The sequence below is a fragment of the Rhinolophus hipposideros genome (genome assembly GCF_964194185.1).
Source record: "Rhinolophus hipposideros genome assembly, chromosome: 8".
NCBI lineage: Eukaryota > Metazoa > Chordata > Mammalia > Chiroptera > Rhinolophidae > Rhinolophus > Rhinolophus hipposideros.
Window position 1 is genome coordinate 87704973 of NC_138054.1, and position 17475 is coordinate 87722447.

Below are 17475 nucleotides of genomic sequence, written 5' to 3' on the forward strand. Positions count from 1 at the left end.
TGGAAGGAACAGGCAGGTTTTTATAGGAGAAAAGGATCAGCAAACAAGATCAGTGTTAATGGGAAGGGAAACAGAAGAGAGGTAACTTTCTGGTTTCTGCCAAGATCCAAAGGCCTCAATTGATTCTTATTAAGGTAGGAAGTGGACTCCTGTGATGAAGTCTTGCTGGGAAAACTGTATCAGGAGAGTTCTGAGACAAGAAAACTACATTCTAGCTTTGCAATTTTTACATATTAGAAAGAGAGTAAAATAAAAACCAAGTACCACTCTAAAGAAAGAACACCGTGGAGACAAAAGTCTAAAGGAGACAAATGAAGATGTTTTATTCTTTTCCCCCCCTTTTTCTACCTCTCCCACCCCCACTCCGGTTCAAGCCGTTGTTTCTCAGTCTAGTTGTGTAGGACACGGCAACCTGGCCCATGCTGGTGTTATGAGCCTTGGGCTCCCCCCGGGCTGAGGCAGTCAGTCACTGGTCGTCGGTCGGCCACTCACAGCAGCTCAGGGCAGCTCTCGCCGGCTGTTGGCCGCTCAAGCTGGCCACTGGCTGTCGGTAGTCCACCGCAGCACTCAGCAGCCCGCAGCAACTCATTGCAGCCCAGCTCCAGGGAGAGCTGTTGTTCACAATCTTAGCTATGGAGGGCGCAGCTCACTGCTCATGTGGGAATCGAACCAGCGACCTCAGTGTTGAGCACAGCGCTCCAACCAGCTGAGCCAGCCTCCGGCCCCAAGATGTTTTATTCTGACATGTTAAGGTTACAAGAATTCCAAGTTCCAAAAGTTCAAATAAAAATAGAATTTTACAAATTAAAAAAAATACAATTTATATACACAGTGGAATTAGTTAACATTATCACACAAACAAACAGTGCCAACAGAGAAAAGGAAGCTGCTCTCAAAGTGACCAAGGTCCACGGGAGCTGTGGGGCAATACTGTCTGCACATCCATACTGCGGGCCCAGGAGGGCACTTCCGGCCTGTCCTGAGGCTTTCTTGTCACCAAGGGCTCTGTCAGGGTGCAATTTTGCATCAGAAACATCACATGCTTGGTTGGGTCAAACAAGCATCCATTCCAGTCAGGAACCGTTCATTAAACAAGGTCAGAGCAAATCATCCCCTAAGGTGCAAGGGTCCCACAGCCAGGAGGGACTCCTGACCCCCACTCCCTCACCCCCTTGGCCAGGGAACCACAAAACACCAAGCTGGAGACCAAACACAATCACCATTTGCCAAACCCAGAGCCTGTGTGGATTTTATCTCCGAAGGAGCCAGATCACGGGGAGGTCATGGGGCAGGTAACAGTGAGATGCTGAAATGCAGGTTTCTAACAGAAATCAAAGGAGCGCGGCTTCCAGTTACTTTGTCACAAGTGGAGCAGTGGGTGTCTTTGGGCTTATCTGGAAAGGACAGACGTCAACAGAGGAGAGAAAACAACGTTCCTTTCCAAAGGGGCCTGGGTTTGGGTCCTTGTTGGCAGCCATCCAGTCAGCTCAGGGCGAGGAAGGCATTTGCATTCTGCCGTTTATCTCTGGACTACACCGATGGGAACAAAACATCTGGTGACTTAAGAGCCACACTATGTGCATGAGGGGTAAACTTCTACGACATTCACCCAGGCAGCCTCGAGGCCAGTAGCTGGTGACCCAGACCCCTGGAGGCCAGAGGTCCTCCTGCAGGACTTTAGCTCTGCCAATTTCAGTGAGGCCTGGGAAGAGGAGATTTCAGTTTCTGGGATGGGCAGTCCCAACGTTGTCCTGACTTGTAAAATTGGTTTCCTTCTTCATAAAAGGAAGAAGCAACATGGCCACGCTCTGAACGCTGCTCGAAAATAAAGTAGCAGCTAGTTGAACACATCACATTTAGAAGGGCTGGCCTTTTTGGTCCTTGTGAGTTCCCGAACAATTTACTGGGAGTTTCATCCACATTTCACACATCCAGGGCTGAAACACTTAGACGTCCAAGTCCTTTTGGTCTACGAGATAAGAAAATGGGAAGAACGGAAGGGGCCACAGTCCCTTGGAAAAGATCCTGAAGCAGATGCCTCCATTAAGTGGGATTATTATTCCCTCATGTGTGTTGAGCACAAGACCTGAGCCAGCAAAGTGGGACCGACACCCACCCCCAGATGAAAGGGGCTGGCATCTGAAGTCAACATGGAGGCTGAGGGCGAGGAAACGGTGCTGCCAGGGCCAGGTACCGATGCCCTCAGGCAACCTCCAGGATTTAAGCCAACAAAAAACGAAACCTAAATGCAAATGAATGCCATCTTAAACCCCAAAGCACATCTGCCACAGGGTTGCCTGACGGGCCTAGGCTGCTGACACACATGGAGAGAGCGAAGAGGAAGAGGAAAGTGCAAATGCCTGACACCCAAATGTTCACGCTGGTACCTGTGCAGAGGGAGGGCCAGTCAGCCTGGAGACAAACTAAGTCGCTGAAAGACAAAGGGCGGCTGCCTATGTTTGATGCTAAAAGCTTGGGGCACATGCTGGCAGGAAGCCTCTCCCCCCCTCCCTACCACAGCCAGCCGGCAGCAGGGCAGACCCTCCTGAAGTTTCCATTTCTGAGCCCCTCTGAAGGCTGGGGAGGCAGGCAGGGAAAGAAGACGGGTTTGTGAAGGGCAGACACCCTTCTCCTTGAATAAACCATCTGTTTTTATCATAACACTCAGGCGTTGCAAGCCACATCACGTACCTTGTAGTGGTCACTGGCTCAGAGCTCACTCTTTGCCATCTTAGAAATAGCTGTACCATTCCCCAGAGTCAGGCAGTTTTATCTAGGGGTGCTAGGCTTTTAGTTAACTTGGGGTGGGGGTGGGGGGTAACGCTAAAATCCTCTAGACTGTAGCTGCTTTACCAGGAAGACGCAGGTAAAAACTTAAGTGTAGTAATTCAGTGGAGGTGAAAAGGAGCAGGGACAAATCAGGGTAAAAACGTGTCATTAGGAGACCATGTAATTTGGGAAATGGAGAGAAAGTTATTAAATGTTAAAAGCCAGGGCAGACAGAAACCTGATTCTATTGTCAGACTTATCGTTCAGAGTATCAGTGGGATTTGAATGCTTTGTGGTTCTGGAAGGTGGTGGTTCTAAGGAGACTGAAACCCTGGGGGCCAGACCAGAGCACCAGACTCACAGCCCAGAAGCAGAACGTTTCCCATAAAATGAAATGTTGCAGATGTTAAGCTGAGTCTCAGCGAAGGAAGGCCTCCCTGAAACATGGATCCTTTTCTCAGTGCCCAATTCCTGAATTTAGTACCTCACTTAATTTTGCACCTGGCACTCCCCCAGTGTTTGTCCTGCCACAGTCTCCCCATCGTACTGTAAGGCAACAGCTGGGGTCCCCAGGAGAGCCGCACAGAGGGGGCTGGGACACGGCCGTGGGGACACTCCAGCGGGTGTGAGGCCTAACTTCCCTCTTGGGCTCTGGCACTAGCAGGCGGAGGGGCCTGCGCCTGCGCCAACACTGGATGGTAGGAACTCGGGGAGCAGGAAACAGGAAGATACTTGCTGAGAAAGTCAGACAAGTCCCAACTCTGATGGCTCAATACCATCCCGGCATCTCTGACCAGCAAAGCATTCGATGACTGTAGGCTTTCCGAGCGAGTGGGTGACTGGGAGCCTTCCGCACCCCGGGCCAGCCCCAGCTAGCCATGGTGGCAGAGCACGCGCGAGCCGCCTTCCCGAGCCGCTCCAGGACTGGCCCTCAGATGGTTTGGTAGTGCTGCCGCAGACGGGCCTGCAGAAACTCATACGTCAGGTTGTGCCGAGTAATGATCCCAACGATCTAGGAAAGGGAAAAACGACGCAAGTCACCTGCACAATAAAACTCACGAGGGCAACAACGTGAGTGAACAGAGATCGCCTGGCCTGCCACGAGGAACAGAGGAGACAGAAGCTGGTCCCGTGCGGTATGAACAGACATGACAACATGGTCGAGACACTCACTTCAAAGACTATCTAATTTCTAGATGGAACGAGATAAACAGATAACTAGAGTTCATAAACTGTAGGCCAATGGGACATATTTAGCTCCAAAACAGCTGTAGTTGGGCCAGCTAAAATCTGAATCTGTGTCTTTTTAAACAAAGCACACTTTCTAGCTTTCTCAGTTCCCACCACACCCAGCCAGCTTCATGTATGTGTGCACACAGCACTCAGCAGTCTTCTGAGGCCGGGAGCCCTGCTACAGCTCATTTTTAGAGCTACCTGAGTCACTGTGATATTGATTTCTAATACCGTGTTTCCTCGAAAATAAGACGTAGGCGGACGTCTTATTAATATAAGACCCTATATTAATTTTTGCTCCAAAAGGCTCATTAGAGCTGATAGTCCGGCTACGTCTTATTTTCGGGGAAACACGGTATATTTGGTCTGTGTCCTAATTCCGGGCAAAAAGCTCTCAAACCCTTAGACTTTCCTAAGGGATAAGAGTAATAGGGTGTCTTTTATTATTCATAACAAAGCCCTTTCAACCATACCTAAGTTTATGTTAACGATGAAACTTTTATAAAGCCCCTAAGGATGGGGAGGGGCTGCCAGGGGAACCAACCACACCTTTAGCGGACTAGAACTTTCGCCCCACCCCCTACCTGTGGGGGGGAGGGGCTAGAAGGTGACTAGTCACCAATGGCCAACAATATAATCAATCATTACTATGTACTGAAGCGTCCCTTAAAATCCCTGCCTACAGGATTTGAACAGCTTCTAGACTGGTGAACACGTTAGGTACCAGGAGGGTGGCGTGCTGAAGGGGGCAGTGAAGCTCCATGTCCCTTCCCACATACTTTGCCCTGTGCATCTCTCCCATCCAGTTGTTCCTGAGCTACATACATCCTTTCACAATAAAGCAGTAACCTAGTAGGGAAACTGTTTTCCTGCGTTCCGTGATTGGAACTGGAAATCAGGAAACTGATTTCTAGCCAGCTGGTCTGCAGCACAGGTGACAACCCGGACTTTGACATCTGAAGTGGGAGGAGGGGGACCGTCTTGTGGGACTGAGCCCTTCACGTGTGGGATCTGCTATCTCCAGGTAGACAGTGAGTTAAATTGTAGGTGTCCAGTGCAATGGGTGTCCAGAGAATCAGAGAATTGCCTGATGTGGGGAAATCCCCGCGCATCTGGTGACAGAAGTAGGGTATAAGAGTTTAGAGAAACAGTTTTTCCTAAACGGTCCTTTTCCACAGTTGCTGCACTGCCTGACATCTGTCCCTGGTGTGGGTACCCCACCCTATAAACTGTGTTGGGACTGTCAGTGCAGTTGTGTTCCAAGGAACACTATTTGATCCACTGCAATAAATCCGCGTCAGAAGCAGCTGTGTGTGCCAGCGTTCCGCTGTCCGACACTTGCTCTAGAGAGGCGTCACTTGCTGCAGGGCAACCTGACAACATGTATGGAAAGCCTCAAAAGGGTGACGACTGCCGTGAAATTGAAGTAGACATCCCACAATACAGAGCTACTCAATAAGTTACTGGATGGCCATATAACGGAGTGCTATCGAGCCACCGAAATATCTCAAGTGAAAGTTTTCTGCTGTTGAAAGTAATTGTTTTATAGATTAAGTGAAAAATTAGGGTATTAAACAGTATAAGTAGTGGTAACATTTTCCCTGCAACTTGATATATAAAATCTCTACTTCGAGATGCAGAGAAAAAAGACACAGGCTATACCTTGGAAAATTAACACGACTACCTCTGTAGGATCTGGTCTGGTATTTCGTTTGCTTATCTATGTTTTCTTTTTCTACAAACAATATTGTGTAAGAAAAAAATGGAGTTCTAAAAAGAAAAACTGGAAAAGTCTCCATCTTTTAAAACCCCCCAAGTATTTTGCTCGAAGTTCTCTCATTTAATGTTACAAATGCCCGTAATAGGTGGGGAACTGACCCTGACCAGCTAGCAGGTCAAGGGTGAAGAAGAAAGCCGGTCCTAAGTGGGCCTCTGGTGACATCTGCTGGCCATGCAGGACACAGCGTATAAGAGACACAAGAGGGACTGGTTTTGAAGCTCCAGGAGGTTCCACCTGCCCACTCTGTCCCCTCACCCTTACTGCTCCGGAGAGCTGCAAAGGTCTGAATCTGAGAAACCTCCCTGTGGGAATCTGCTGTGTGCTCTGGGCTGAGAAGCCTGACTCACGCAGCACTGTGGCTACAGGTCCTTTCTAGAAGGTGGGAGATGGCCAGCAGGCCGGCGCAGCTGCAGGCCCGCGGACTTGCCTTCCTCCACTGAACCGACTCACCTCTCCCACTGCATTCACCACCGGTAAGTGCCGGAGGCCCATCGTTCTGAACAGGTTGAAAACTTGGGAGACGTGGGTGTTAGGTGACACAGTGAAGGGAGAAGGGTTCATGTACGGGGTGACATCCTGCAGAGGAAAGACAACACAAGTTACCTGGGGCGGGTTTTGCCCTGAGCAGGAGACGCAGACAGACGAGCGGCGGGCCTTTCCCGTGGCCCCGTCCCACTGGGACAGCCCCTCTCACCACGATCATCCGTGGGTTCAGCAGTGTCAGGTCCAGGTCGTGGATGTCAGGGTACCGTGGGTAATCCTCGGCCATCTCGGCGTAGGAAAGACGCGGCTGGCTGGCGCTCTGCAATCCCAACCGAGACAGTGTGCTTGCACCGAGCACAGCAACGGGCAGGGTCACAACGACAGCCCCTCCCCCTTTCTGCCTGTGTCGGCTCAGCTGAGAGTGAGGCGGTGCAGACCAGGGCCAAAACGAGTGCTCTGAAGGGACACGTGGTGATCCAAAGCCAGTTCCTAGCTGTGTCCCCCGGGCAAATCTAACCTCTCTGAACCAGCCTTTTTTCATCTGTAAAGTGGGCCTGGGTTATTCTGAAGTTTAAACGAGCAAAGTGCTAACAAATAGAGAGCTGTGTGGGTTGACTGTGTTCTCCCCCAAAGAAATGTCCAATTCTTAACCCCTGGTACCTGTGACTGCGACCTATTGGAAATAGGGTCATAAGGTCTTAAGATGAGGTCATACAGGATCAGGGAGGGCCCTAAATCCAATGACTGGTATCCTTATAAAAAGAGGGGACACACAGGGACAAGGCCATGTGACAAGGAGGCAGAGGTCGTGTCTACAGTAGGAACGCCAAGGATACCTGGCAACCACTACAGACTAGAAAGGAAGGAAAAAAGGGGCCTCCCCTAGAGCCCCCAGAGAGAGCACAGCCCTGCGGACACTGGGTTTTGTACCCCGGTCTTGGGAACTATGAAAGAATACATTTCTATTGCCTGAAGCCAGCCGGTCTGTGGCAGCTACATACAGCAGTCATAGGAAACACACACTGTAGCTTGTTACTGTTCCTCCATTCTGAGTCTCCTGGATTTTCCGTCAGCTCTCACTGCTGCCGACTGTCACTGGGCTCCTGGGCCACCGCCACAGTGACCACAGTGGCCACAAGTGCTGGTCACTGCTCTGCCCCACTTCCCTCCCCTTAACTCTGCTCTGCATACGGCTTTTTCCATCACCACCCAACTCTCCGAGCTGTATCAGGCCAGCTCTGGCTGCTTTCTGCGTGCCGACAAGGCTCTATAACCTGGCCCATTTCACTCTCCTTGTCCCCTGCTCCACACGGCACCTCTGCTCCACTTCCATGCAGGCTGGTCCTCCCCACAGACCACACCCTTAAGACCCGGCCATTCCACAGTGGCCCTTTCTGTCCTGCCCAATGTTAGCTGTTCTTCCATAGGCCAGCTGAACCACGAGTGACCTCAGGGTGGCCTCCCAGGGGCCAGACCCAAACCAGGAGAGTCAGTTTGGAAAAGCTAGGTCTCAGAGCAACTTGTTTTCCAGTCCCCTTTTTCAGGCTCCATCTAGAGCAGGGGTGTCCAAACTGCGGCCCGCGGGCCAACTATGGCCCATGATCCATTGTTAATTGGCCCGTAGCAAATTCCAAACATTTAGTTTACTTACATAAACCAAGTGAGGCAATACGTACTTCACCTCGAGTGAGTGGTCTGGCTGTTTGTGTATTTTACCGCATATGGCCCTTGGTGAAAAACGCTGAAAAAAGTTTGGACACCCCTGCTCTAGAGGGATGAAGTGTGTGAGGGTGAGCAGGTCTCAGATCACTGTAGGACCACTTTGAACAACACACCCCGCCCACCCCTGCTTCTCTACAAAAATCAAGTGAAAGAGAAAGAAGAAACTGCAGGGGAATTCATGGGAAGAATGGAATTTCTTTTGATAACAAATATAAGAAAGTTCATTCGTACCAGAAACTGAAAAGCAGAAACCATATTAAAAGCCTGCAGGCTGGCAGAATGTCGCCTGACAACTGGTGCAGTGACCAAGTGGAGAATGATTGGGGGAAACTCCCCCCCGCCCCCCCCCCCCCCCCGCTTAATGTCACACAGAGATATGCTGACTGCAACGCAGGGAACCGGGGGCTACGCGTGCCCCTCAACAGCAGCCTGCTGGCCACGGACTCCCAGTGTGCACCTCTCCTCCCTGAAGTACAGGGCGGTGTGCCTACCACCCTCGTGCCTTCCAAACTCCTGGTTCGGACAAGAAGAGACGTACCGACTGACTTTCAGAATAACAAACTCCTCGGACGAGCAGGGTGACCAGTTGAGACCGAAGGATCAGGCCGTGGAAGGTCAGAGGGCGGAAGCGTTCCTCCAAGGTCCAGTCTTCACTTGGGGACTGGTCAGGGTATAGGTTGGGGTAGGGAGTGTATCTGTTACATAAAAACCAGACGCTGCCTAGTATACCCTCAACAGGATTGCTTCTCTTCCACATCCTCAACCCACTCCCCAAATTCCCCCCAAACTCAGGAGCTACCTGTCACTGCCCGAGCAAAGGGCTGACCCTTCCTGGATCCTGCAGGCTGGTGGTGCCTGCTGGTGGGGGGCGCTGTGCTCTCACCTCCGCTCCAGCATCTGCTGCAGGAGGTCCTCCTTCTCGGCTGGCTCCTCGGAGGTTACGTGCTCGTCACACATATTCCGCAGCTCACTCGATGGGTAGGACTTCATGGACTGGCTGCGTCTGCGCTGCTCGCCGGCTCGGGTGAGGATGCTGGATTTCTGTGGATGGGGACGTGACAAAGGCAGGTTTCTACTCGGGAGCCCGTGGCCTGCCGCACGTGGGCACACCAACACAGCATCTACGTGGCTTGAGGATTTGGGTGACAGTAAGGGTCAAAAGCACATGCTGACACAGGAACTGCGAGAAATCTTCGCAGTGGCTCAGGGGCTGTGAGTCACAGTACCTCTTGGAGCCACAGGGCTCGTCGCAGACCCCAAGGTGTCTGCCAGCCCATCGTCATCTCTGCTCCTTTGATTTGGGACCAGCGCCTCAATTCTCCAGTGGGGAGAAAGCCCTCTGCCATGTCACGTCTTGGTGGGACTGTCAATCTCTGTGCTCCCCAACCCCCAAAGTCAAGGGGTGGGCACACGACCCAAGTGAGGCAACGGGACTGTCTCGCTGCCTAGATTTTAAATTGAGAGCAACCTAAGGACGGAAGAGCTGACGATGAGGCCTCCTGGGGTCCTAATGGACCTAATGGGTGTCCTTTGCCCACGCACGCCCGAGCACACAGTTTCGGGTTCTTTCACTTTCCGGTCAGTCCTGTCAATTACTTTCTTTTTCCCCTTTAAGTAGGCCAGAGTGCCTTTCTGTTGTTGAAAACTCCAGAACCCTCCCTGTTACATGTTGCACAGTCAGTAATGAATCATGAAGACAACTGATTAAAAACAAACAATTCTGTCCATGTGCTGACTGGGAAAATGGACCCAGGTCCTGTTCCGAGGGCCTGACAAAGTCCACACTCGCTGTCACAGGGAATGAAGAGTGCGGCTTTTCCCGAAGAATAACCAGGGCCACCCAGCTGCGGGGTGTGCTTAGCACGAGCTCGGTGAGCATCAAGGAACCACCTGCCAGTGCTCACCCGTTTCCTCGCGGGCTGTTTCCTTTACCTTGAACTTGATGTTGTTACTGATGAGTTGGTTGCCCTTCATGAACTCCTTCTCATTGCCCCGGTTCTCGGTCACCACCGGGAAGGCATGGTGGACGGTGGTGCGCAGGATGCTGACCAGAGACTGGATGCGGGTGTGCGGGTACACGTAGGTCAGGTTGGGCTCCATGATGTCACTGGCTCTCAGCCTGGGAGGGAAGGAAGCCATGAGCTGCATAACAGAACCCACAGCACTTGATGGAGCTGCACTGGCTCTTCAGCACCACCTGCAGGTCGTCTTCGGAACTTCTCTAGCATTTCCTTCCACACAGGTGTTCCTTCGTACTTCCACCCCCTTTGCAGCTATCAAACCCGTGGGCCTCTATTCATCCCTCCCTAAACATGAAAACCCCTGCACCTTGAGCCCATCCACTTGCCCAGGGGACCGGTCATCCCCTTCCTAGCGCTCTAGGGTACATTACCCATGGAATTGCTAATTACGACTAGAATAAAAAATAAAAAATAAAAGGTTTGGGTGCCCTTTAGACCAGGGATGGCACTTGAGGTCCACAGGTCAAATCCCCTAGCTGGCTCATTTACTTATTGCCCATGGCTGCTTCTGCATTACAAAGGCAGAGCTGGAAGAGTTGTGACAGAGACCTCAGGTCTGTAAAGCTGAAAATATTTCCTCCCTGCCCCTTTACAGAAGTTTGCCGACTGCTACAGTAGACCATAAGGGCCATGTGCGACACCCAGACACAGGAAGCTCAAACTATTTGTGGGCTGATGGATAATTTGGTGATTATGCCCAGAAGAATCATTGCTGATCGTATGCCATTCCCTTAGGCACACATGATGCAATCTAGTTGTCACAGGGCTCTGTAGACCCTTAAACATTCAATCCTAACACAGATTTTATGCAGAGGCCTTACTTCTATTTAACCAGAATGCCACAGGAGCCAAACAAAACCATGGAGTGGCCGTGCCCACCTCAGACCCCACCCTGCTCCTTTGTCCCCAGCCCCACCCTCGCTCCCAGCCATACTGTAACTGTTCAAAGTTCCCAAACACATGTCTGCTGTCTTAAGGACCTTCCCGTTATTTACTGTTTCACTTAATTCCCACCCAAGAATTTAAATCACCATTTCCTACCCTAATACATTCTTTGGGCCCTAGAGTTTATAAATTCTGAGATATGCAGAGAAATCATGGCCTCACTTGTCCATCTCCACTTCTGTCTCCCATTCCAGAAGCGGCACTCCTCGCAGGCCCACATGGATGTCGTAAATCCCTTTATTGAAAAAGTCCCCTGTCCATTTGGCCACCTGAAACAGAAAGCCAAGACGTGGAAAGAGGCTGATGTGGGGTGAACTTGGCCCTGAACCTGAAAGACGCCTGGAAGGGGAGTGCTCACCATCAGAGTGACCATGATGGGGAGCCCATAAGTGATCTCATTGGTAGATTCAATCAGGATGACCGTGAGACTGATGGTCATTCGGACGACCCCACCCAAGAAAGCCGCGGCACCAATCAGGGCAAAGGTCCCTGAATAGATATGGCCCAATCCAATGTAGCTGGTGAAGAAAGAAACCGAAAACATGGCTTAGAATCATACTGAGGCTATAAACACTCGGGCATGTGTACACACGTGCATGCTTAGACACACACACACACTTACACACACACACACACACACACACACACACACACGGTACCTTTTGAGGACATTGGCAACTAAACGTCCAAAAGCAGCTCCACACAGCAGAGAAGGCACAAAAAGGCCGCTTGGAACAGAAATGCCGTAAGTCCAACATGCAAGCAAGAAATAGAGGATGGAGAACAAGGCCAAAGTGACAGGGCTAAAGGTACCTGCAAGGCAAGGACGGCCGTGAGTCCCATTACCAGATGCCTGCCTCGGCTCCTCCCAGATCCTTCTGTACCCCCACCAGTGCACCTCCAACACTGAGGTAGAAACTCTAGTCTTGTCTGGATTGGTATTACAGAGGGAAAGTCCTGCTCTTGCTCAGAACGAAGGGCAAGCCTGGCTGGGTTTGAGGGCTAATGGAGGGTCAGAGGAATAATAACCGTTTGTTCTCCGCAGACAAAAACCGAGCACCTGGGAGTGGGTAGGTGCACAGACACTCACCATCCTGGTGGAAGAGTTGAAGGATGGCAGACTCCTGGGGATTGAAGAAGAGCGTGGCCATGTCATTGTAGGTCTCATTGGGACAAAAAAAGGTCTTGATACTTGAATTCACGTCTTCTGATGTGACCTAAGAAACGCGAATCCAAGTCAGTACAAGGTCAGTCAGTACACCTGACCGTGGCACTTGAGCCCTCAAGGGGGAGGTCCCCAGCTAGGTCACCAGTCTGGCTTGCCAGCTTTTCCCAGGAAGTCAACAGGCAGCAAAAAATAGATCTATGCCCAAGAGTAAGTAGCCAACTGATATTGTAGTCCTTGCATTCTGAGAATGAATGAATCAGGCTGAGGGCCCTTATTCATTTACTTTCATAGTGAAAATGTCACTACAGTTATGATTCACCGCGGATTTGACCCTGCCTCCTCTCCTAGTGCTAATTTTGTAAGCGATGCTGCTGGAAGCCTGGCCCCAGAACCCCACGGACTGGGGGAAGATGAGACAGGGGACAGACAAGTGGCTGGGAGCTGACAGGTTTGTGGAGGAGCTTCCAAGGTACTGCTTGACTTAATGCCCCAACTTTGGTTCCAAATGGAAAACATCTCCACTCTGCAGAAGCCTGATGCAGACACCGTGCTCCTGGCTGCCTCTCCCCGAGCTCCACCTGGCTGAACAAAATCCCAACTGGAAAAAGAGAATTTCTCCACATTTCAGACGTCTCATTCTCTCCATCTTTTGTGTGGGAAGATGCGTTCCTGGTACTGCCTGACTCGTCAGAGGACAAGGGTATCTGGAGTATGACAGTTCCTGCTTTCTAGTTGATGGTGTACGACAGTATGGGGGTGTATTTCTCGCCTATCACTGGGCATACAAATACAGTGTGATTACAAAGCTCATTAAGAATATGGATTTTTCTTGGATTCAATTCTACTGATGCTGTAGAGGTGCGCTGATGTGGGACATTGTAACAATACCAGGTGGGTGATGGGTCTGTGCAATCCTTGTACCAGGCGAACCTGGCTGGGCAATACAGATGGATGAGGGCTGCCCCAGGAAACAGGACAGCGCCCCCTGCTGGTGGAACCTGACAGAGGAGAACCGTGTCTGCATACGTTTCACACAACAGTGTCCTGTGCACAAGCTGAGACCATAGGGCCATAAGCAACACATGCAGTGTTTCCCAAACTAGTCTGGAGGCACAGCAGGTCTGAAGGCTCCCTGGAAAGAATTCTGTGGTCAAACGCATTGAGAAGCATCAGAACGCTTGTTGGAAATCAGAGCAGCCTCTAAAAGCAGAGCAGAAGCTCCATAATCAGAGGGATTTGACACTCTCCAGTGACCTTGGGGAAGGTATTTCATTTTGTGACGCTGCAGCTTCCTAGTCAATAAAATGGGAATAATACCTACTTCATGCCAGAAATTATTTGGTCGAGATTTCACTTTGCCTGCATTTTCTTATCTGTAAAATGGGGATAATACTGTTACACAACACGGTAGTGGTAAGAATTACATGAGATGACGCATGTAAAGTGCTCAGTGGACCACCTGGCAGAAAATAAACATTTCAAACACTCATAGCTCTTATTGGAATTCTAAGGGTCCTAGGAAATCTTGCATTAAAGAAACATTTGATTCTGCTTAACCCATTTGACTACAGAATCCTTTTCCATTTGTTTTGGAATCCTATAAATCAACATTCCTTAGAACACATTTTGGGAAATCCTGGTCTGGTAAGGACATGGCCTTGGGAATAACTAGTAACAGGGTCAGTAATTTTTTTCCTGTAAAGGCCCAGATAGTGAATATTTCAGACTTTGCAGGCCACATATAGTCTCTATTGCATATTCTTTTCCAAATCTTTAAAAATGTAAAAACCATTCTTAGCTTGGGGGCTACCCAAAAACAAGCAGTTGCCAAGGGCCAGATTTGGCCTGTGGGCTGTAGTTTGCAGACCCTGATCTGATACATTCTAGCTGTTCACAGACTAGTCCTGGGGGCACGGAAGAAGCAACCATCTAACACAAAGGCCTCCAAGGGGTGTGGAGTGACTTGAGGAGCTACTTCTAAGCACCAAGAAGACAGGTGCTTAGAGAGCTCTCCCGAGGCTCCACCCTAGAGGCCAGAACCACATAGCTGCTGACCACAGTCCAGCTCTCAGACCCACTGGATTGGACCCAAAAAGCCCAGGGTAGAGTAAGCTGGTGGCACCTTTCAGGTGTGGAGATCTAGAAGGGTAAACCGAAGCTTGGAGAAGAAGCAATAGGTCCATTTCCCCAGCTTCTGTTCCCAAGGAGGGAGGGAGGGAGGGAGGGAGGGAGGGAGGGGGGGGAGAGAGGGAGAGAGGGAGAGAGAGAGAGAGAGAGAGAGAAAGAGAGAGAGAGAGAGAGAGAGAGAGAGAGAGAATCCCCCTCGATGATAACCAGGATTGTTCACAGAAGTGAAAAAGACAGAGGGTACACATCCTCTCTTAGGTCTAAAGGATAGTACACATCCATTAGTTTGAAACAGAGACACATCATACATTTCTGGATTCTTCTTCTTGTGGGTGTAGGACAAAGGTAGCAGGTACACTGGGTTACCTGGAGCAGGAACGAGTCATTACCGATTTGACTCGAAGATGACATCTGGCGACATTCTCCTAACACCATCGAGGCCACAAACACCACCACGGTGGTTACCAGAGATACCAACAGGCTCTCGAAGACTCTAGAAGGCAAAGCACAGCTGTTACTAGGTGATCAAAAGACACCCGTTCTTGGGAACGCAAACTCACACCCCACCTACCCCCAACCCTCATCTCCCCAAATAGCATGCACAGTAGCCACTCGTCAGTCAACACGTGCAGAATCTGCCAGCGATTTGCTGCGTTCCAGCAATTTCTGTGCCAAAAGTGGGTAGCCAGGGACGTGGGCTGCTGCCCTACATCAATTCTCTCTGAGGAACAAAATGGCCTTTCATTTTAGGTCCCGGGGGCGAGAGTCTCACTGACCCTTCTGACTTTGTCACGTGTCCTAGTGGCAAGTCAGGAGAGGTGAAGAGTCAACCAGCAACTCTGATAAAAATTAAGCTCAGGGTCAGCTTCTTGGCCTGGCTGACAAGTACAGGAGATTTATGAGCCTGGCTACATTCTCAGTCTTAGATGGGAAGTCAGAGCCGGTGTGGCAAGCAGGGTCTGTTCCCGTGGTCGCCTCCCGCGGGGGAGACGGCCCACACAAAGCGCAGGCAGCCACGGCAGGCTGAGGGAGGCGACTGCACAGGTACCTGACGAGCTTAGGTTTCGGGTGCACGTTTCGCATACGGTACTTTGCAAGCCTCTTGTTCAGACAGTTGAATGTGGCTCCCAGGAGGCCCCCAATGACCCCCATCACGACGAAGAAACCCAAATCCATAGCTGTCCAGAGATGACATTTTTTATCAGAGTCAGAGCACTGAGAGAAGGGGCAAAGGGAAAGAGAGAGAAAAACCAGAGTACCCATGAGAACGGGAAGGTACAGAAGTGGAGCAGACAGATGAAAGGGGCAAGGCTGTCTTCTCTCTACGAGAGCCACCGGCAGGGCTGGAATCCTGCCTGCACCGAGCGGGGGCACGCACAGGAGCTCAAAGGGGCAGACGCCCCACTGGAAGCTGTACCTACCCTTCCGATCACTTGTCTCTGGTACTTTACTTAAGAGCAATTGTCATGGGTCAACTAAGAAATTCTGGGGGGAAGGACAAAACGTACCTTAAACTCGCCGAAATTCAGCAATCCAGGGAGCTGGAAGGAGCCCCAACTTCCAAACTGAATCCCAGAACGAAAGAAGTTGAGGGTGAAGGTGGCAGACATGGAACAAAAGAGCTAGGGGACAGGTGACAAAATCAAGAACACTCAATAGTGACAAGTCCTACTTTCTCCCTGACACTTCCTCATAGAAGCTACTGCTCCCCAGGGAAAACTGCCAACTCCAGGACTGCTATGGGGTCCCGGCAACCACTGCACTGCATACAACCCCAGTGTGACGTGCCCCTTCCAGCAGCCTGTTTTGAGAGCCTATTCACTTACAGCCAGTTATGGACCAGTAAACACAGGAGAAGAACACGCTACTCTGAGGGAGGAGATAGGGGTTCAAGTCTGGGCTGCGCTGCCTGCCTGACGACCACAGCCCATTCCGTTTGCATGTCAGATGGTTCATCAATAGAGGATAAGCGCAGTCTAATGTGGGGATGCGGAGGGCAAGAATACGGAAAGTCCATAGTGCGGCAGTTAAAGGTGTCTAGAGCTAAGGAATTTCTAATATAATCAACCATCCTGGTCTCATCAAAACTACAGGCAAATGTATCAAGTAGGATATACCCAGTTCAAATCTGGGATGTGGTTAAGCTTAGGAGAAGGTTAGCACCAAAGGTCCTCCTCACCACTTTCCACGTGAGCCCTTGATTCCAGAAGGACGAGCCTTCCTCCAGACTGAACAAGGTCCCCCCAATGGGAGCCCCAAAAGCTGCAGCAACGCCGGCAGCCGCCCCTGCTGATACAAAGTCCCGCTTGTCTCTGAGGAGAGAAGACAGTTCATCTCAGACGGTTCACCCGAGGAAGAGCCCCTGGGCCACAGAAGGCAGGTTTTCACTTCCCTTACCCTCCAACGTTTTATCTCGGGACCCATGAAGTCGGGGCTTATGAGGGCAGGTCTCTGGTGAGGCCTACTCGGCAGCAAATACGGTTCACCTGAGAGGCAGACACCCTCGCCAGCCTGAGCCCCTCCAGGTGGAGGGCCCCCTGATGTCAGTCTACTCTGAACATGGAATCGCAGCCCCAGCTCAGTCACTGTGGAGTCATTCTCACCAGATCGTCCCTCCACAAAGCCACAGCATCAGGGAAAAAGTCAAACTGCAGGTTACGTCTTACAGTAGCAGGTAACAATGACTTGCAGGGACTACCAAGGTGAGAAGGCGGATAGCTCTGACAGTGAGCCAGGACAGTGTAACACGCACAGATACCACCGGGTGGGAGTACCGAGAAGAGCACCTTCTAACCCAGAAATGGGGCAGACCAAGTACATCGCTTTGGCATATGATATACATTTTTGATGAAATGCCTGTGTTTTTAATCTCCATGGCCTGAGATGCTTCCAGAACTTGTGGCATGACAGAATAGAAGCCATGATGCCAGCCTGGCCCTTGTGCTTCTTATTTTCAGAAGAATAACTCAAAGTCCACCTTCTTTCTGACACCGGGTCACGAGCAGCCTGCCCAGGAGGGCAGAGACCCTGAGCCAGCTAGAGCGAGTACTGGGTCGGAGGGGCAGTACACAAACAGGTGGTTTTTCAAAAATAACCCAATGCCTAACCTTTCCGTACCTGTCACTTCGGAAGTAGGGGAAGTTAATCTGGATTTTCCGTAAGGAGATGCTCTGAAACTAAAACAAGAGAAAACGATGTCAGAAGGGGGCCCACAGGGACCAAAGCTG

The 17475-nt window shown here is 50.8% G+C and overlaps 1 protein-coding gene across 2 annotated transcripts in view; it reads right to left on the reverse strand.

Moving 5' to 3' along the window:
• Positions 1-298: 298 nt before the first annotated feature.
• The window catches only part of CLCN6 (chloride voltage-gated channel 6), a 31632-nt gene continuing 14455 nt past the window's right edge, over positions 299-17475 (reverse strand). Inside the window, exons 9-23 of one of the 2 annotated variants that reach the window (XM_081057792.1) lie at positions 17366-17424; positions 16428-16560; positions 15757-15870; positions 15297-15463; positions 14615-14741; positions 12044-12170; positions 11613-11766; positions 11312-11471; positions 11116-11222; positions 9920-10106; positions 8871-9028; positions 8526-8682; positions 6477-6584; positions 6233-6358; positions 299-3781 (exon numbers count right to left, since the gene is read on the reverse strand). In XM_081057792.1, coding sequence (XP_080913918.1) covers positions 3701-3781; positions 6233-6358; positions 6477-6584; positions 8526-8682; positions 8871-9028; positions 9920-10106; positions 11116-11222; positions 11312-11471; positions 11613-11766; positions 12044-12170; positions 14615-14741; positions 15297-15463; positions 15757-15870; positions 16428-16560; positions 17366-17424 — 1965 coding nt within the window. In that variant the 3' untranslated portion in view covers positions 299-3700. The remainder of the gene's footprint in view (positions 3782-6232; positions 6359-6476; positions 6585-8525; positions 8683-8870; positions 9029-9919; positions 10107-11115; positions 11223-11311; positions 11472-11612; positions 11767-12043; positions 12171-14614; positions 14742-15296; positions 15464-15756; positions 15871-16427; positions 16561-17365; positions 17425-17475) is intronic. The other variant, XR_013993885.1, reaches the window with a different exon arrangement.